The sequence below is a fragment of the Cynocephalus volans genome, chromosome X (assembly GCF_027409185.1).
Source record: "Cynocephalus volans isolate mCynVol1 chromosome X, mCynVol1.pri, whole genome shotgun sequence".
NCBI lineage: Eukaryota > Metazoa > Chordata > Mammalia > Dermoptera > Cynocephalidae > Cynocephalus > Cynocephalus volans.
The window spans coordinates 145,957,756-145,979,026 of record NC_084478.1 but is presented as its reverse complement, the minus strand read 5'-3'; the positions used below and the strand labels follow the sequence as shown (position 1 = coordinate 145,979,026).

Genomic DNA, 21,271 nt, shown 5'->3' with positions numbered 1-21,271 from the left:
CTGTGTCATCTTTTCACTTTTTTAAACTTTTTTTTTTTTTTTTATTAAGTTTTATTTTGTCGATATACCTTGTGGCTGATTATTGCTCCCCATCACCAAAACCTCCCTCCCTTCTCCCTCCCCCCTCCCCCCCAACAATGTCCTTTCTGTTTGCTTGTTGTATCAACTTCAAGTAGTTGTGGTTGTTATATCTTCTCCCCCCTCACTTTTTTAAACTTTTGATGCACAAAAGTTAATTTTGATGAAGTTCAATTTATCTATTTTTTCTTTTGTCATTCATAATGCTTTTGCCTAACCCAAGTTTACAAAGATTTATTCCTATGTTTTCGTCTAAGAGTTTTACAGTTTTTGCTCTTACGTTTTGGCCTTGGGTCCATTTTGAGGTTTTTCTGTATATGATATGAGATAGGGATCCAAATTCATTCTTTCATGTGTGGATATCCAGGTTTCCCACCACCATTTGTTGAAAAGAGGATTTTTTTCCCATTGAATTGTCTTGGAACCCTGTCAAAAATCAATTGACTGTAAATGTAAGGGCTTATTTTCACACCCTCAGTTCTATCCCATTGATCTATATGTCTATCATTATGCAGTACTGCACTGTCTTAATTATAGTACATTTATAGTAAGTTTTAAAATATGGACTTGTAAGTCCTCTGACATTATTTTTCTTTTTCAAGATTGTTTTGGCTATTCTGGGTCCCTTGCAATTACATATGAATTTTAGGATCGGGTCATCAACTTCAAAACAAAACAAAACAAAACAAAAAAGGTGGTTGGAATTTTGATAGAGATTGCATTGAATCTGTAGACCAATTTGGAGAGTATTTCCATCGTAATACTAAGGTTTCTAATCCATGGATATGGGTGACTTTTATTTAGTGTGTTCTTTTAAAGTTTATTTTGATGATATTTTGTAGTTTTCAGCGTATATGTCTCACACTTTTTTATTAAATTAATCTCTAAGTCCTTTATTCTTTTGGATACTATTGTAAATAGAATTACTTTATTTTCACAGTGTTCATTGCTAGTATATAGAAGTACAATTGATTTTTATAGTGATCTTGTATCCTAATATCTTGCTGAACTTATTAGCTCTGATAGTTTTTATTTTCTTTTTCTGCATGCCTTAGTATTTTCTATATTCAAAATCATGTCATCTTTGAATATAATTTTACTTCCTTCTTTCCAGTCTGATGACTTTTATTGCCTAATTGCTCTGGCTAGAACCTCCAGTGCAATGTTGAATAGAAGTGGTGAGAGCAGATATCTTTCGCTTGCTTCTCATCTTAAGGAGAAAGCTTTCAGTCTTTCCCCATTAAGTATAGTGGTAGCTGTGGGTTTTTAGTAGATAGTGCTTATTAGGTTGAAGAAGTTTCCTTCTGTTTTTAGTTTATTGAGTGTTTTCATGGTGAAAGCCTGTTGGATTTTGTCAAATGCTTTTTCTGCATCTGTTGAGATCATGTGTTTTTTGTCTATCGATTTATATTATATATTTATATAATTATATAATTTATAATTTATATTATACATTTATGTTAATATGTTAGATACACTGATTGATTTTCATATGTTCAACCAACCTTGATTCCTGGAATAAATGCCACTTGGTCATAGTGTGTAACTTTTTTATATGTTGCTGGTTTCAGTTTGCTAGTATTTTTTTTAAGGATCTTTGTGTATAATATTCGTAAGAGATATTGATCTGTAGTTCTATTTTCTTATTATGTCTTTGCCTGGTTTTAGGGTCATGGTAATACTGGCACCATAGAATGAGTCGGCAATTGTTTGCTCTTCCATTTTTTGGAAAGTTTGTGAGGGATTAGTATTAATTATTGTTCAACATTTGGCAATATTCACCAGTGAAGCCATTTGTTCCTAGGTTTTTCTTTGCAGGAAGTTTTTTGATTATTAATTTAATCTTTTACTTGTTATAGATTTATTCAGATTCTATTTCTTCTTGAGTAACTTTCAGTAGTTTTTGTCTTTATAGGAATTTGTCTTTTATCTGAGCTATCTAATTTGTTGGCATACAATGTTCATGGTATTCCAGTATAACCCTCTATAGTTCTGTAAGATCAGCAGTAATGTGCCCTCTTTCATTTTTTATTATAGTAAATTAAGTCTTTTTGTTGTTGTTTCTTGGTCAGTCTAGCTAATGGTTTATCAATTTTGTTCATCTCTTCAAAGGACCATCTTTTTGTTTTATGAATTTTCTCTAATTTTTATGTCATTAATTCATGCTTTAATCTATATAATTTACTTTGTTCTTCTTGCTTTGGTTTATTTTACTCTACCTTTTCTAATTTCTTAAGATGGGAGGTTAGATTATTGATTTCAGATTTTTCTTTTCTTTTAATATTATGTCTGCATAGCCATTAATTTCCCTCTAAGCACTGCTTTTGCTGCATCCCATAAGTAGTGTTATGTTGTGTTTATGTTTTCATTCTCTCATAGCATTTTCTAATTTCCCATTTTATTTCCTCTTTGACTCATTGTTTATGTAGGAGTGTGTTATTAAATTTCCATAAAGTAGTGAATTTCCCAAATTTTCTTCTATTACTGATTTCTGATTTTATTTTATTGTGATCTTAGAACTACTTTTATGATTCTAAAATTTTTAAATTATTGCAGCTTATTTTATGGCCTAGCAGTTGTTTTATTCTGAAGAATGTCCCATGAACATGTAGAAGAATGTATTCTGCTATTGTTGGCTGGAGACTTCTATACATTTCTATTAGGTCTAGGTGGTGTATAGTGTTGTTCAAGTCATTTATTTCCTGTTGATCGTTTGTCTAGTTATTCTATCCATTATTGAAAATGGGGTATTGAAGTCTTCAGTTATTAATGTTAAATTGTCTATTTTTTCTTTCAATTCTCAGTTTTTGCTTCATGTCTTTTTGAGCTCTGTTGTTAGGTGCATATGTGTTTATAATCGTAAATTCTTAGTGTATTGACTCTTAATCATTAAAAAATTACCTTTGTTGTCTGTAGAACCAATTTTTGCCTTAAAACCTATCTTGTCTGATATTAGTACAGACACTTCAGCTCTTCTTTGGTGACTGTTTGCATGGCATGATTTCTTCCATCTTTTTAATTCCAAACTATTTTTGTCTCTTAATGTGAAATATATCTCTTGTAGACAGCATATAATTGTATCATGCTTTTTATTATTTATTCTGCCAATCTATGCCATACCTAATAAGGTAAGATTTACATCTGTCATTTTGCTATTTGTTTTCTATATGTCTTCTGTCTTTTTTACCTTCTATTCCTATTTTATTGTATTTTTGTTAAATATTTTCTAGGTTATTATTTAATCCATTTGTCACTTATTTTATTATATTTCTGTGTTATTTTCTAAGTGGTTGTCCTGGGGATTACAATTGACATTTTAAGTTTTGACAATCTAGTTTAGATTATTACCAACTTAATTTCAGTAGTATACAAAAACATTACTATTGTATAGCCTTTTTCCCTCCTCCCTCCTTTGTGCTTTTAGCGTCATACAAATCACATGTTTATACATTATAAGCCCATGCACATGTATTTATAATTATTGCTATATGTAATCATGCTTTAAAACCAAAAGAAAAAAATAATTACTACTCAAAAATACAACAATACTGACCTTTATATTTACCAATGTTATTTTTATTTCTTTCTACAGCAAGAGTTACTGGCTTGTGTTCTTTCATATTAGCCTAAGGACCTTAACATTTCTTGTAGGGCATGTCTACTAGTGGCAAATTCCCTCAGATTTTGATTATCTGGGAATGTTTTAACTTCCTTTTTTTTGAAGGACACTTTTGCTGGGCATAGAATTTTTGGTCAACAGGTTATTTTTTTCAGTATTTTGAATACTTCATCTCACTGCCTTCTACCCTTCATGGTTTATGATGTGAAATTAACTGTTAATTTTATTGAAGATTTCTTATACATAATGAATCTCTTCTCTCAGTGTTTTCATGATTTTCTCATTGTCTTTGGCTTCCAACAGTTTGATTAATATATATCTAGGTATGAATCTCTTTGCATTTATTCCAGTTTGTGCTTGTGGGGTTTTTTAGATAAGTAGATGTATGTTTTTCATGAAATTTGGGAAGTTTTAAGCCATTATGTCTTCAAATATTTTTTCTGCCTGTTTCTCTCTCCTCTTCTGAGGGTGCCTATTATGTATATGCTGATAGGCTTGACAGTACCCCTCAAAACTTTGCAACTCTGTTTATTTTTCTTCATTTTTTTCTTTTCCTCACACTAAATTATCTCTATTGATGTGTCTTACTATTCGCTGCTTGTTTCTTCTGCCTGCTCAAATCTGCTATTGAGCCCTTCTAGTAAATTTTCATTTTAGCTGTTTTACTTTTTAAGTCCAGAATCTCTATTTTAGTGTTTTTAATAATTTTCATCTTTTTATTGATATTGTCTATTTAATGAGACGTCGTTACAAAACACTTCTTTAATTCTTTAGACATGGTTTCCTTTAGTTCTTTGAACATATCTTAAATAGCTGATTTAAAGTCTTTTTCTAATAAGTTCAATGTCTGTGCTTTTTCAGGGACAGTTTCTATTGACTGCTTTTTTCCCTGTGTATGGGTCATATTTTCTTTTGGTTTTCTTTTAAAATTTTTCATTTGTACCTGAGTAAGTAAGATGATGCTTGTGAAATTATTTGATATTTGTGGGACTGTTGTATTTACAGAAACTACTCTCTTATGTTTTATAGTTTCCAAAATACTTATTTGGGTTTATTACATTTGATCCAAAGACAGCCCTGTGCTTTTACCAGGGCAAAGATTATTTTTATTTGTTTTACAGATGAGAAAACTGAAGCTCCTGTGCCAAGGTTCTTTTCATGATATCATATGTTTTATGTGTCTCCCTGTCTTTTACACTTTGCCTGTTGTCATTCATAATTCCCCTATGTTGTTTTATATGCAAACTCAGTTTGGTATCTTTCATTCTTTGTGCTTGATATTGTTCCAGATAGTTACTAAAATAGGTTTAAAATTTTTACAAAAGCTCTTGGAACATTTTTTTTATTAAATTCTTTTGGTGAAGCAAACTAAATGGAAGAGCAGCCACATTCACCAGAAGCCATAAATATTTAGATTTACTTCTGGCTCCTAAGAGAATTCTTCATTTGGGAGAAGCTCTTTTGTAGTCAAGTTTATTTTACATGTTTCTTTACTTCATTTGTTTTTTTCTTTGAATGTTTTTATTTTTAAGGTGCCAAAGCCTTTTTCTTATAATATAGTAAATTTGAGTTAAAGTTTAAAGACAGGATAAGTAGACAGCTGCCAATGTAGAGTAAATGCATGGACCTCTAAAGATATCCCACCCACACCAAAACATCTCTTCCACCAGTAAACTCCAGTCTCTGCAATTTCCACTGCCAATCATTACTTTAAGAGACATCCCTCCCAGAAGGCCCTGTTTAAAGGCACAGTTTACCAAAGGGGAGTCACTTCTTAAACCATTCCTGGTTGCTATTAACAGCCAAAGGAATCTGACATTTATTTACTGTCTATTGTGTGCCCAGGCACTGTGCTAAATATTTCCTCATGACAGGCCATATAAGGTAGATGATACTATCTCCATTTGATAAATGTGGAAAATTTAAAACACCAAAAGCAAGATCCTGTGTGAATTGACAGATAGGTTTTAGCAGGGTGGAAGATCTGAAGCATGAAAGAGGCACCCCAATTAGATAAGTAAATTGGCAGACTTTGGGTATTCAGGGGCCACTTGAGAAGACTGAGTCCTCTGGGGAGAAGCAGGTAGAGAAGACCAACCTTGTTTAATTAAAGGTATTATTTCTTTCTTTTGTGTGTGTGTGGTTTTATAACTTTGACAATCAGCAGTTAGTTCTCATCCACATTGACTGTCTGCAGATTTTTGAAAGTGGTAACAGGTACATAGGAAGCCAAAGTATAGAGCTTGTTTGGTGAATCTTCATCCTCATTATGTTTTCCGGACAACTGCGCATGGATACGGTATGGGACATTCCTTATTCCTTTAGCCCAGACAGCTTTGTTGAGCCTAGTATCAATGTGCACATCTGGAGTCCCCATCTCCTTCATGGCAAATTTCTGGATCTCTCTGAGTGCCTGAGGGGCACGCTTCTTGAAGTCCACTCCATGGATACACTTGCGAATGTTGATAGCATATTCTCGGGTCACAACCTTGTTGATGGCAGAAGGGCCCAGCCTTCTTTGCAGGAGCCATTCTGCCGGGCCCAAGTTGGAAATGAAGGACTAACAATACTATTTCTTTGTTACTTCCCTGTCAGCTAGACTGAGTGATAAGAAATGCTGTAAATTACAAAGAAGTAAAGACAGATGTGAGAAACAAATAGGTTTGAATAATTATTTACCGTAGAGCTAGAAAAGTAAAATTTCACAAAGCAATGCAGTGAATAAGTGTGCTTCTCTAAAAGAAACGTAACATTTCTAAGTGTACAGGTTTGACCTATATGAAGGAGCTAATATCTTAATACTAAAAGTGAATGAACTATTTTCCTAGTTGAGTTCATGGAAAATAAATCTTATTTTTGTCTGTTATACCTAGAAACAGGAAACAGAAATCAAGCTGGGGTGGGGTGGGGCAGGGAAATGTTTCAGGAAGAAGAAATCGGTTAGCTGAAATAGTAGCCTCCTCCAAATCCCCATAGCCCTCCAGGCTTTATGGTACTTGTTAAGGCAATTATGTATTTGCTTTCCATTAATTAAGGTGTCTTATAAGTATGAGTACCCAATTGTGTTAATTTGTTGGGCATTTTGTCTCTAATGTTGTGTGTGATGCATTTATCTGCACTGTCAACTCACAGATGGTGATGCTGGAATTTAGTTCAAACTTGTGGAATCACTACATACAACTTCACTGATGATTGCATTGTATATGTTCCTGCCTGTTTTTGGAAACGTGAAAACAAGATGTCAACCATCTGAAATGTCTTTAAATATAGTTGCTATTTAAAGATGTATAAATTATAACCATTCCACCAAATTTAATCTTTGGGGTAGCAACATATTTGAACTTTCAATTTAGTTGAAAGTCACCATAACTTAGGAATTTACCACTTGTATTAACAAAATTGATCAAATGCTTAAATGTGTATGAGTAAAGAGAGTAGTAAACAGAATTTAATTATGTTTAATTGAATGCAAATGCAAGGATTTCAGTATGATCGAGCCTCTCTAAGATGCTTTCAACTGGAATTACTTGGGAATAGATAGGAAGAGATGAGTAGGAGAAAATAAGGAAGATCCTATACTTTGGCAAGTTGATTTATCCACCTAATAAGGAGTGGATGAGAATGAGAATTTTGGAAGATTGTAGGAGTTGATGATTTGAGTGTAGGAACCAAGACTTTTCCTCTTCCTGCACTGAACTGATTTTATTCTGCTACATTTTCACACTTTCTAGAGAGGAACTCCTTGTGAACTATATATTCTTGAGGGCAGGCTCTATGTTCTGTGGCTACCACTTACCTATGCCAACCTGGAGATCGGCTGCTATATGCCCCCAGGGGCTATGTTGCTATCACCCTAGCCTGTGATTTGGCCGGGTTTGGCTAAGGATTCAGGAAGAGCCTCATATTCCTGTTCTAGGACCTAAACTTGAGAACTCCTTTTGCTCCTTTTTCACTTTATCTGCTCTCAACTCATTCTCCTGTGATATTCCCAAAGATTAGGCAGAAATCTGGCATTATTTGTAGCACTGGCATGTTTGAAAAGCTCTACTATTATCTGTGCAGGCTTGCTGTCTTCATCTGTAAAATGGGGGGATTGGACCATATGATCTCTAGGGTCTTTTCTAACTCACTTACCATTTGAAATCCGTGACTTTTTTCTCCACTGCCTGCTAATTCCCTTAGTAAGGTATTGAGTATAATGCTGAGCACTTCTGGGTGTTCTATATTTCCAGTGTCTTTGTTTCTCATACTAGATGCCATACTCTGGGAGGTAAGTACTCTGTTTCTCAACCATCTTCTTTCCTGTTGCATCTAACTAGGACATTCAAGTTGATTTCTTCAAAGAAGAAAATTATCATAGCTGTATTCAGAATTATGTTGAATGAACACAATGTTCAGAATGTGTGTATATTACCTGGCATATCAAAAAGGGGTTAAATGTTCTGGGGGAGGGAAACAGGTGTTTATTTATCAAGATATTCACTGAATATGACCACAAGGAATGTCAAAGGGTGGTGGAGAAGCCCATGTTAGAACTGGTCAAGACCTACTGAGCTCAGTGATAAGAAGCAAAGAAAAGTGGAACTATAAATGTGTGTTGGTTGTAGTTTGCTATAAGCTGTCCCTTTTCCCTTCCACACTTATATTCTGCTGTTCCTGCCACTCTATCACCACCATTATCACCAAACAGTTTTGTGGTAGTGGGAAGAAATCTGGGTAAGACAACCAGCCAAGCACTTTAGTCCCAGGAGCAAGCAAAATGTACACATCCCATCTACCAGACAGCCAACAGAGAAAATAATGGACCATCATCTCTACCAACATATACCTAACCAAAAAAGCACAGGACCAAACTCTGCCCAACACTAAGTACAGATTAGCTGGACTTGGTTACATAACACTCTTCCCAGAATTTGCGGTTAAATTCTAATAAGCTTCATAGGAAAAATAAGGGGCCTGTCTGAGGAATGGATTCTCAGGCAGAGCCGATAAGAGAAATGCTTGATGAGGTTTGGAATTCAAGAATAAGAAGCAGTCATCACAGACACCCGATGAGAATGGAAATGATTGTATCTGCACTAGACTCCAACTCTATACTTATTTCAGAGAAGTGAAATTATCCTAAAATATGCAATCCTAAGGCAAGTATATGGAGACACTAAATAAGCTAGTGTTTTGTTTAGGGGATGAAAGGTAAATGTGAAGTTAGCTTAGGCAAATGCCAATACAAATTATTTTGTGAAGGTTAGTTTAGGCAAATGTTAAGTAGAAATTATTTTTTAAACTTATATAATCAACCCAGCAGAAAATTTTACAACTAGAAAAAACAAACAAAGAAAACCCAGGTAAGTATGTGATAGAATTGACTTAAGCTAAAATTGGGAGAAAGATCACCAATATCGGTAATAAGTAGATGTAAAATGATTGTGAATCTTGTTGAAAGACTGTCTGTCTAATATGAGATTCCAACAGGTAGTGAATATATTCGACATGTTAATGGCCACACTTAGCTGAACTCGTGTTCAGCGATATCCTTTAAAATAGTGTCTTAAACAGTTACTAAAAGGCAGGGCACAAATTCCTTTCCTGTTGGAGAGTACCAGCAGTTCCAGGTGACACTCCTGCATCAACTGTTTGACTATGCCATTCAAACCACTCAAGGTACAGAAAGGAAAACTATACTACAACAAGGAAGTAACAAGGAAGTAATTAATTATTTGGTAGCTGCAATACATAAGTAGGTTTGTCAATGGCCCTTGTAAGATTCCAGTGCTGTAGACATCTTCTGTGGCCAGAGTGTTACAAAAGCTGTACATGGTGGATTCAGAAAGAACTGATTGTTTTAGCATCTTTAATACTGTATTTACCAAACAAAGCACTGTTTTAGGATGTGTCCCAGTTTTTCATAATTAAAAGAATTACCTGGGCATTTCTTAAGTTAATTTTCACTTAAGAAGTGAGGCTAAAATGTATACAAGAGCACCATTCTTTTGTTTCTTCAATTTCAGCCTTTAAAGGTACTTGATTAGATATGAATATTGTAATGATTTTACTCATGTTTCCTGTTTCCTGTGAGAGCCCATTTCTCCCTTAGGATTCTATAGCCTAAAACTTGGAAAGGGAAAGGTTTGAAACTCTGACCTCCAAGAAAGCTAGGAACTTGGAATATAGTTTTCATCAAGTCCCAGCACATTTATTTGTACCAGATGCCCTGGGTCATTTATTATATTTCAAAATAATACAATGCAGCCTTAATTATCTGAAATATATATAAAATTCATATTTAGAGTAGTACACTAGAGAAAGAAAACTGTGTTCACTGAAAACCTATTCATAAATCCTTTAAAGGAAGGAAGCTTTGTCAGGGAAAGCAAAGGCATCTCACTAATCCTTGGTGGGTCAGAGGCGTTCTGGAAGAATAGTGAGCCATTGTCCCCCAGTCATTGAGGTTGACTCTTCAAGCCCAATGCTTGATGACATGGCTGCTGTGGTTCATACACAGAGGTTATTTTTAGAGGCAAGAATTCTCATTTCCCAAAAGTATAACCACAAGTTGTCTATTTGGAATGAATCATATTTATGCACTTGGACAATAGTAAATACACAGATCATATCTGTGCAACCTCAGTTCCCCCGAAGAAATATATAATATCTTGGTAACTCTCACCCTAGGACTCTTGCCCTCTGTCAGTGGCCCTCATCTAACTGAGGTGATTCCTTTGGAAACCAACCAGTGCTGTGGGGTTTCACAGATGTCTTTGAAGCAGATTTTCCTTCCAGGAAAAAAGTTGCATTTTGTCCTTGTGGCTTCTTAGAATGGTTTAAAACTGACAAGTGAAGGGACAAAAACTGGCATGGAACAAAAATGTCAATAATCTTCAACAAAGGGGTTTGCCAGGGTCAGAGACCTTCAGAGGGAAGTTGAACTTGGTGGCCTGCAGGGGTACCTTGCTGTGCTTGTGCTTTGCTTCTACACTTGGCAAAGCAGCCTGATCTGGCTAGCTCCTTAGGGCCAAGCCAATCTTGGCTCCAGCCTTATAACTGCAACTATGCTTTGTGGGGCTCTTGGCCCCTGAAGCTGAGATTTATTCTAGCAAGTCTGGAGATCCACAAGGAGGGCAATACAGAGCCCAGAGTTAACACACACAGGCAGATTAACCTAGCAAAGGGAGTACTTATCTGGGAACTGGAAGAGGCTCACGAGGTGGCCCTGGGAACCTTGTTCAGCTCCTTAGTGCTTTGGTTGGCCACATCCCTTTGGGCTAGTTGGTTCATTGCTTGAAAAGATCAACTGCGTGCCTTCCTCTGACTTTACCCCACTTTGTCAGAGGAGGAGGCTCCCTCAGCTGGTGGGGAATATGGATATGCCTTTCAGGAAAGCCCGATAAAGTGAGTGCTGACAGTCAGTCACTCAGTCTATCTGTGCTTCTGTCCAGCTGTCTAACCTCCGTGTACCCATGGTTTCCTGACAGGAACCAGCTGTTACCATACCATGGCAACAGTAATGGCACATCAGACCAGGGTGGAAGAGTTAGAGGTTGAGAGAAATGAAAAGTCAGTGAATAAATTGCTTACTTTGTTTGTTAATCCATGGGTTCATTCATTCTTTCAGTTACCAAGCAAGTCCTGAGCACCTACTATGTATCAGGCACTATGCTAGTCCCAGGGCCATGCCCTTTCCAAGTTAATGCTAGAGTACAAAATCCCCTTGCCCCATTCCAAATCCTAACAGCCTTACAGTAGCTACCCTTAAAAAGTTTTCAGGCTAAAAAGGGGCACATTGCCTCACATCTCTCTCCACTCCAATTTCCTCATTTTTTACAAAAATACCTGCCCAGCTGCCTCACAAGGGTCCTGGGTGGATCACCTCAGAGAACAGATATGGAAGTACTTTTAATTATAAAAATAATGAAAAATAATGCTAGTAGTAATGACAAAATAACTAAAATTCATTGGGAGCCTTAGTGTTCCACAGAATTAACCCTATTTAGGCCATAACTGAATGTTAACCTGTACCAAAGATTCAACATTCAGCCTGTTTGGAGATTCAGATTTTATAAATATATAGTTTTTAATATATAATATTAATATATTATTGTGTGAACACTAACTGTGTGCCAGATACTAAACTCAGTGGTTTACAACAAATTACCTCATTCAATTCCCGCAATTACACCATGTGGGTGATAGATGCAGGTATTATTATACCCATCTTATAGGTAAGAAACAGAAAGCTCAGAGAGGTAAAAGAACAACTTGTTTACAGTAACAAGGCTAGTAAGTGAGAGTCTTCTTCATTCAAACCCAAGTTTTCTAACTCCACAATATGAGCCTTTAACCACCATACTATGCCTTTTCTTGGAAAAGAATAAAAGTCTGTACGGTTCTAAGCCATTTATAATACTGTTGGAAATGTTCTATGAGGTAGTGGACAGCTTCCTAAAACCGCAGGGAACCATTTCTTCTGCTGGGGAAGGAGCCTCACTGAAATGGTTCTAATTCCATCCTGGGCTTGCTTCTTTCCCATCCTGATTTGTTTTACTATCCAGACATTTATTTAATTGGGAGACTTATTTTCATAAGTTTCAGTGCTGCATTCATGAACAGAAAGGAAGAACTGGGGAAGCTAGAAGTGGTGGAGAAAGCATGTGCTGTGGATAAGAGGCGGATGTGGCGGCAAGGCCCGGACAAGAGCAGATGTGGGTGTGGGGAGCCTTGCTGCTACCATGTGGAAGCACAGCCCCTAGCAGGTCTCTTTGCTCTTTGTCACTCCACATCTCTGTGTGCATCCTTAGTGCACAGACCCTTATCTTACTGGGAGCATCCAGAAGGGTTTTCTCAGACTCCCACAAAAATTCCACCAAGCCTTACTTCTGGTGCCTTAGTGTGTGGTCATGGAGTGTTATTTACTAGGCATTTGTAACAAGCTCTTCATGTCTGCTGCTGCTGCTGCTGCTCCTCTCCTTCCTCCTCTTCCTCTTCTTCCTCCATCAAGATCATCATCATTTCCCCGAGTAACAGAATTAACATGTCCGAGAACATATTACCTTTCCAGGCAATGTGCTAAGCACGTAATATGCATTATTCTATTTATTTGTTCATTCATTCATTTAGTGAATATTTATTGAATGTTACTTTACTTTGTAGTAAACACTGTGCTAAACACTAATAATCAAAACAGACCGTTATCCCTTCTGTTAGTCTAGTGCGGGTGCAGCAGGGGAATATATAATTACAAACTGTGGAAAATTCTATGAAAGAAGGTTACATGGAACTATGAAAGGTGAATGGTGCTATTTAATTTAATTCTTCAGCATCCCTGTGAAGTTAATAAATAGTATTATTTCCCATTTTACAGGTGAGGAAACTGAAGCTCAGAGAGGTTAAGTGACTTGCCCAAAGTCACACAACTAGTGTGTAGGCCAAGAAGAGATTCAAACCCATGCTGATCAGATCCCAAAGCTCGTGCCCTTAACTGCTATACTTTATTGCCTCCCCAATGTGTGAAGTGCATATATAGTCATTAATTCTAGCCCTATACATTGGGTTCTGGCTTTATCTCAAATGTGTGGAGTTGCAATTGTTTCCAATTAGCTGTGGCTGTGGTTTGGTGCATTCATTCAAAGAGTGTGTGCACGCAAATCAGAGGTCACGTGCTAGGTCTTGTGGATGTGCGCAACTTATAAATAATAGTGGCATTCCAAAAAAGCTGGGATTCATTGGAGTCACCACATTTGTTTCCCATTAGCTTATGCTACTCAAGTACAAACAGTAAAGCATGTGTTTACATTGCTTTGGACATGGAAAGCTGGGCCCCCAAAGCATTCCTTGCAGGTTGTATAAAGCTGAGCATCCAAATAGTTCAAAATCAGTTTTGTAAGCCCAGCTTAATAGCTTTAAAATGTAACCTGGATTCCAGATATTAAAAAATGCCCAGAGAAGGTATGTGAGTAGCCAAAAGAGACAAAACCAGCTAAATCCTCAAAATATGTACCAAGCTCCATATTTGCATTATCTATTTTGTTACTTATCCTTTATTTTAAAAAATACTAAAGAGCTTAAAGTCAAGAAAACTCTTAGCTGTGTAGCAGCAGTAATGGAATTTTTCATTCTATCCTAACCAGCTGTGTGAAGCTTTTCAAAACAAACCTGTTTGTGATGAGATCATTTGGTTGTTTAAGACACAGGAGGCATCCAGTGTCACAGAGTGTTCAGTACTTATCTCCCCATCTCGGCCCTCCCACACTATAGTGAAAGGATTTCCTATCAAGTTATACCTAATGCCTAGCATCTGAGAAAATGGGATTGAATTACAAATTATCTAAGGTAAAGGCAGTCAAGATGGCAAAAATGTAAACTAAAGAACCCATCAGTTGATGTCTTTATGAAAACACATGTTTTTCTTAAAGAGTTCTTGACTTGGAGGCAGAAGACGTATTTAATGAGGTCTCTATCACTTACTCAGCAAATTGGTCAAGCCGTGTCCCTTTTCTGAGCCTTGGTGTCCTCCCTTAATGTGGGAAATGAGGATGGCAGTCTTCTCTGTTACACAAATTGGTGGAGAGATTTGAATATCGCGTGAAAGAACATATGTTAAACCCCAGCACAGTGTGTGGCTGATAAGGTTCATATTTTTGCAATCAAGATAATTCCATGAGGCACATTATTTATACCATATAGACAGATCAAGAGTTGCTGCTCTTACTGGTCTAATTTCAACATATTTGATCCCTCTAAGGACAACAAGTATGTTCTTTGATCTTTGTTCTCCTGTTGACCAAGCACGAAAAGAGCTTTGGCTAAATCACACTGTCCCATGATGTAGTGCCTTTTTGTTATCTTGGTTATAGCTTTAAGAATATGAAATTGCTATATTCTAGAAAGCCTTTTTTCTCTTACACCCTGTTTCTAATTTTCTTAAGTAATTATTCCAGGCTTTTTGTTTCCTTTTACCACAGAACCCTGAGTACCTATTCCAAGGCTAACTTTAGATATTTCCTTTTCTTACCAAATGAAGTCAATCATCTTTATACAAGGGTATTCTTAAGTACAAAGACAAAAGTTCATGATGCCCATACCTAAGTGAAAAAGAAATCATCAGATTGCACTTACTTATTTTAAAAAATGGTTTGAAGAGCATGTATTAGGGATTCCAACATACATACTGCTAAGGTGACTCTTGTCCAAAGATGGTTTCAGAGGGTTTCTGGGAAGCAGAGTAGCAGTGGAGCAGCCTTTCTTAAAGTGTGGTCTGTAGTTCGCTCACAGTAAGATGGGGGGACAGGTCTAGTTAAAAATGCAGATCTGTGTGCTCTACCCCCAGACCTATGAAATCAGAAGCTCTGTGAGTGAGTGGGATCAGGGAACCTGATTTTTAACAAACATCCTGGGTGATTCTTATGGAGATTGGAGACTCACTCCCATGATGTATAAGTACATACATACCCTTTGACCCAGTAATCTTATTAAATAAAGATCCAAAATATGGAAAGAGTTATGTGACTACTCCTGATAATTGCATCTTTGTAAAAGCAAAATGACTAGAAGCAATATAAATACTTGATGTTAGGAAAACGGTTAAGTAAATTTTGATAGATCCCTTAATGGCTATATGCTTTATCACATCTAAAGCATTACATTTATCACATTTACTCAGTATAACAATATTATGAGACAGACATTACTTCTCTCATTTTACAGATGAGGACACTGAGGTTTAGGGAGATTAACCAGCTTTTCTGAAAATACAAATTTAATAAGTGGAAAAATCACTCTGATTTCAAAATCCGAGTTAACAAAGTGAAAACAAGCATTTCTTAAAAGCTTGCCTTGGAAAGCACAAAACATTGTTTTTTACAGTTTGGGAATTGGGTTTTCTCCTCTCTTGTTTCTCTTTCCTTTCACTTTTCTATATTATATGTGATACTTATATATTTAAAATATTAGATTCTAAAGTAAAAATTGATTGTCTGCTTAGGCAACTATGATAGTTTCAATGGCTAAAACAGGGTTGCACAGAGGTAGGTAAGCTATAGAAAAAGCTGGATTGTGAAGGGCTTTTTGCTAAGTAGGTACCCTCCATTCGGAAAGAAACGCATGGCAGAAGTGTCAGTTTATAGAATGGCTCTGGAGGTAGTGAATGAAATAAAACTGTGTTTTATTAAGAATAGTTACATTGATCATCATTATTCTGAGCCTTGGTTTTTAAAAAGCTAACAGGATAGTGCCCTTTGAAAGCGGCAAACAGTTAATCAAAAGCATTAGGCCCCGAAAGTTACCTGATTTGGGGTGAAAAGCCCTCATCATTTTCTTTTTATAAAGTGAGTGTTCAGCCTGAAAGGCATTGTAGAGTGAGAAAGGGAACAAAAAGGTCAATATGGTGAATTATAATTAGCTTATTTGATTTCTGGGCCAAATTTCAGGCTGCACTAAATCCACAGTCCTTGCTGGCAATTCCTCCTCTCTGACCTGTTACCCTTCTTCCAACACTCTGGAGTTTCATTCTCTTTAAGATTTTTACATTAACAGTAGCTTTCTAGCTTTGGATGTGTTTTGTTAATGAGTGAGGGTTAGGCTCATCAGGAGCTGTCTGTATAAAATGTTTTAAACATGTACTATAATCCTTCTTCAACGCTGAAGTTGTCTCTAAAATGGGAATAATTTAAGACCTAAAGAAGTAACCCTCATTGGCAAAGTTTTAAAAGTTTTTTTTTTTTAATTGCTACCCAAGTATACTGGGGGCATTGTATGTGAGGTTGGAAAATGGCCTTTCAAAGATTATCTACAGGTCTTAGCCAGTGTTCTCCAAAATGGTTTAGCTATTCGTTCACAAATTATTCTTCTATAATTAATCTGGACTTTGGCTTTCTTCTTTTTCATGAGGTTATGGACATAGCTTTTAAAGTATTAAAGATACCATGCCACTTCATTTTACTTCAGTTTAATACCACATTTATTGAGTGCCTACAGTGTACTAGACACTGCCTTAAGTGTTGTAAGGTTCAAAGACTTGAACAGTCTGGTGGTGGAGAAAAGGCATATATACAAATAAATAATACCAAGTTGCATACAGGAAGTAGCATTTGGGAGGTACAGATAAAGGGAGCAGTGGTAGAAGAGGGTGAACTATACTGACCATCTGTTAGGAAGACTTTATTAAGGACATGACATTTGAACTTGGTTTGAAAGGATGGAAAATTTTCAATAGACAGAAATGAAGAACAGCTCATAGTACATTCTCAATTAATGTTTACTGAAGGTATTAATGAAAGGCACAGATGTCAGATGTACTTGAGAAATAGCAAGTTCACTAATCTATACCTAACCAAAAATTCTCCTTATGTGAAAATTTCTAATTCAAGTAGTTCATGGCATACACAAAGGATGCATTCTTCAAAATTGACATTAAAATGCTTATGTCAAAAGCAATTTTCCCATAAGAAATAATGGTAAAGGAGGGGATTGGGGATTTTGGTTAAACTGACATGATGTCATCGGCTATATTAGCAGTTCTCAAAGAATGATTTATGGAGCCTGGGAAACCATGATCCACAAGTAAAAACTACTTGCTCAACAATACTAAGATGTTCCTTGTCTTTTGTACTGTGTTGATATTTGTACTGGTGGTGCAAAAACAACGCGAGTACAACTGTTGATGCCGCAGAGTGACTGAAGGGAGTGCCACCAAAATGTACTAGTATACTATATTCGTCACTGCTATCCACTTGCAGGAAAATAAAAGGCAGTTTCACTTAATGATATAATTGCTGAAGCTGTAAAAAAAAAGTATTAATTTTATTAAACCTCACCCCTTGAGTACACTTTTTAAATAGTCTGTGTGTTATGAAACGGGAAGTACCCAAAGTATTTATGCTGCAAACTGTCAATGCGTTTCTCAAGGAAAGGCACTTGTAAGATTATTTGAGCTGTGAGCTAGCCTCTTTTTTGTTTTTACTTAAGAGAATGACTGGCAAAACTATGATTACACAGACTTGAGTATTTGCTAGACATTTTCTTTGAAAGGAGCAAAGAGAGCCTGTCTGTCACTTCAAGGAAGACAATTGGCGGTATTTGTTGCCAATGATAAAATTCAAGCTGTCAAGAAAAACTAAAATTTTGAAAACTTGTATCTGCCACCATGAGCTCAAGAGCTTCCCAGTATTGAAAGACTTTTCTGATGAGATTGGAGGTGATATTAATGAATGTTGTTTTTAAAAATATCATATAATGAAAGGTGTCAACATTTGGAAAATCCGCATAGCTCATTTCACCAGTGTTTTTCAGATGACCCATGCATGGTTATACAAAATGAGTAAAAGGCTCATTCAACGTATGAGTGGATTTTAATGTAACAGGGCATGAGAAGTGCATTTATATGGTTTTATATTCCACATTGCAACTAACAACTTGTTAAGTTTTTATGTAGTATCAAAGAAAAATATCCACGATTACCTGAAAAGGCTGCTAAAATACCTCCGTCTTTTCCCACTACATATCTGTGGGAGGCTGGATTTTCTGTGAATGTTTCAACCAAACCAACATATCACAACAGACTGAATGGAGAAACAGATATGATAATCTAGCTCTCTTATATTAAGTTAGACGTTAAAGAGATCTGCAAAAATGTAAAACAGTGCCACTCTTCTTACTAATTGTTTTTTGTCCGGGAAATATCTTTATTTTTCATTTTAAAATGTTTATTTTAACACATCATGGGTTTGTAATTGTTATGTTAAAATGAGCTATCAAACAAATATTTTTTAAAATTTCTCAGTTATAATTTCTAACATGGTAAATATTGATAGAAAAGCTCATATAAACAGAAGTTCTCCAGGGTTCTCACTAAAAGTATGAGGAGTGGAAGACAGTAGGTGGGTTGGCTTCTCCAACACCGTTAGAGATTTTTGGCCAGTATAAAACTCTTTTGTATTTTCTTGCTTTGCCAAAAAAACAAAAAACAAAAAACACCCTCAGAGTCACATTTCTCTGTGGTATGTAGCTTTTTCCAAGTAGGTCTTGGTGTAGCAGCTAAATCGCAGGTGGAAAATATAAAAGTACACTTCACAATGACAATAAACACAGAGACATGGAAACCGCAGACACCAAGACATGCCTGTGTATGCAGTGTTTTGTTTTTGTTTTTGTTTTTGTTTTCCTGGATACCTCCTCCACAATTGCAAAAACCTCAGTTTCTATATATCCAGCATCTTTTGTTGGCTGTCATTTAAAAATAGGGGAAGGGACTGAGAAATGACAATTAGGACTAGGAAATGAGTGATAGGGCAGAAGCTAGAGTAGGAACAGAGGATATTAGAATGAAATTTTGGAGAGAGATGGCGAGGAAAAGTAAAATGGAGTCTGACCACTGCCCTCGTGGACTGTTCGTGCTGTGAGCTGGGTCTCTGGGTCAGTGGAGACACTTTTGGAAGGTGAGAGTCCCATAAAATTAGGAAAGCATTGGCCATGTGACTGAAAAGTTAGACACCGAAGAGCACAACAAGCATGCCTCTTAGTAAGCATATTATCTACAATAAATCAAAATTAATTTAAAAGCATCTTACTGAAATTGTGAGAGAAGGAAATATTTAAAAGTTTTTCTTGTGATCAAGGCATGGGATGTGACAATTAATTATAAGTACTCATTTAAAATGTGTATAAAATGGCACTGTTGTTCTCTTCAGTTGCTGGGACTCTGTTGTTTTAATTTAGTGAATGTAAATTGTGGTTATAGGGAGCTTCCATAGGGATCTTTTTTGATCTTGGTGTCCTCCTGTCCTATATATATCATGTCTTACATTCCTCATCAGTGACTTCTCCTACCATGGAGACTTTCAGGAACTTAAATACTGTGGTGTGGGAAGGTCTAGTGCAGTATACACTCTGGGAACTGCATGATTTAAGTAGAGTGAAGGAATGCAGAATCACATCAAATACTGTGGAAAGGACCAGAAGTATGAAACTTTGAAGAGAATAAGCAGTTTACACTGTTTTGCGTCTGAAAATAATTTTTGAAAGTTTCTGTGTAATTCATTCAACATTTTTTAATGCCTACTGTTAACAACACACTCTTATAGACCTACCCAAGAAATATGAAGAGCTGCTGAATTCCTGTTTGTTTTCTTTCAGCTCCTGAGAACCATGTCTGTGCCCAAAGGTAGAGTTCTGGATAAAAACCTGGATGAAGAAGAACTTGAAAGTGGGGACTGCGGTGATGACGAAGATGAGTGCATTGGAAGTTCTGGTGATGGGATGATGAAAGTGAAGAACCAGCTCCGTTTCCTTGCAGGTAACTGACTAGCGCTGATGCAGATCTGGGCTAAAAATGGTGATGTTCAGGAATTAAAAATCAATTCAATCAGCTCTCTATAACTCCCCTACAATCCCTGCAAAATACGAGGCCATCAACTCTTCAAGGAAAGACTATACTCTAGGAAAGTGAAGTTTTCAGGTAGCCTTTGTGGGGTTGCTTTTTGATTTTTTTTTTTCCCCATCTCTGGCTCTGGTCAGATTAAAAGGGTAACTTCCTGTTTTTTATTGTCTAAAACGAACTGTCCTAATTAGTTGGCTCTATCTCCCACTGGAGATTTCCTTGGTTCTTGTCAGTTATAAAAGGAAATGCAAAATAAGAGATACAACCTTGGGAACCTTGTGAAAACCAGTGATGAGATAACTTTCAAAGGCAGAGCCATTAGCTGACCCTCTCTTAGAACATCACGTCTATTCTGTTTTTTCACAAGCAGTCTAACATGCCTATGACAGGTAACTGCAGAGCTACATAAAAACAACAATAGCAATAGAAAAAAAATAATATAGGGCTGCTGGAGTCAAGAAGGCAAAACAACAACAAAAATCCTCTCACATCTGCATTGCAGATGAAGTACCTTCATATGGATAGGTGTTCTTCCATTTTATAGGAAAGAAAACAGGCTCAGAAGAAATGAGATTTCTCTAAATGGAAGAACTGGAAATCTAACCTGGGTCTGGAGACTACCAGTGCCATGCTCTTTCCTCTCTTGTGCACAGCCTTCTCCTTGAAACACTGTCGCCCATGGCCTTGGAGAAGCTACATGCTCCTATTTCTCGTGCAGCCTCCTTCCTTCCTCGCTCTTCTTCCTAATCAGACCCTGGAACTGGCTATTAATCAGAGATCTCTTCTTAAGCCTCTGTCTTTTCTCTCTTCTCCAGAGAGAACACAGATCTTATCCACACTGCCTCTTTCAACAATTTTTTGAATGATTTCTTGAAGTTTTTTTCTTCATTGAGGTAAAAAACATCTAACATCAATTCTGCCCTCTTAGCAAACTTTTAAATGTACAGTATAATATTGTGAATTATATGCCCATTGCCATGCAGCAGATCTTTACAGAACATTTAGTCTTGCGTGACTAAAACACTATGCCCATTGAACAGCAACTCCTCATTTCCCCCTCCCCTGGCCCCTGGCAACCACCATTTTACTTTCTGCATTTATGAGTTTGACTACTTTAGATTCCTCACATAAATTGGAATCATGCAGTATTGTCCTTCTGTGCCTGGCTTATTTCACTTAGCATAATGTCCTCCAGGTTCATCCAT

The 21,271-nt window shown here is 36.5% G+C and overlaps 1 protein-coding gene and 1 pseudogene across 3 annotated transcripts in view; one reads left to right on the top strand and one right to left on the bottom strand.

Moving 5' to 3' along the window:
* GPC3 (glypican 3) overlaps window positions 1-21,271 on the top strand; it is a 423,767-nt gene that overhangs the window by 355,912 nt on the left and 46,584 nt on the right. For all 3 annotated transcript variants that reach the window (XM_063083954.1, XM_063083953.1, XM_063083952.1), the window contains one exon: window positions 19,823-19,982. In XM_063083954.1, the coding sequence (XP_062940024.1) occupies window positions 19,823-19,982 (160 nt within the window). The remainder of the gene's footprint in view (window positions 1-19,822; window positions 19,983-21,271) is intronic.
* Window positions 5,865-19,519, bottom strand: LOC134367085 (large ribosomal subunit protein eL31-like; annotated as a pseudogene).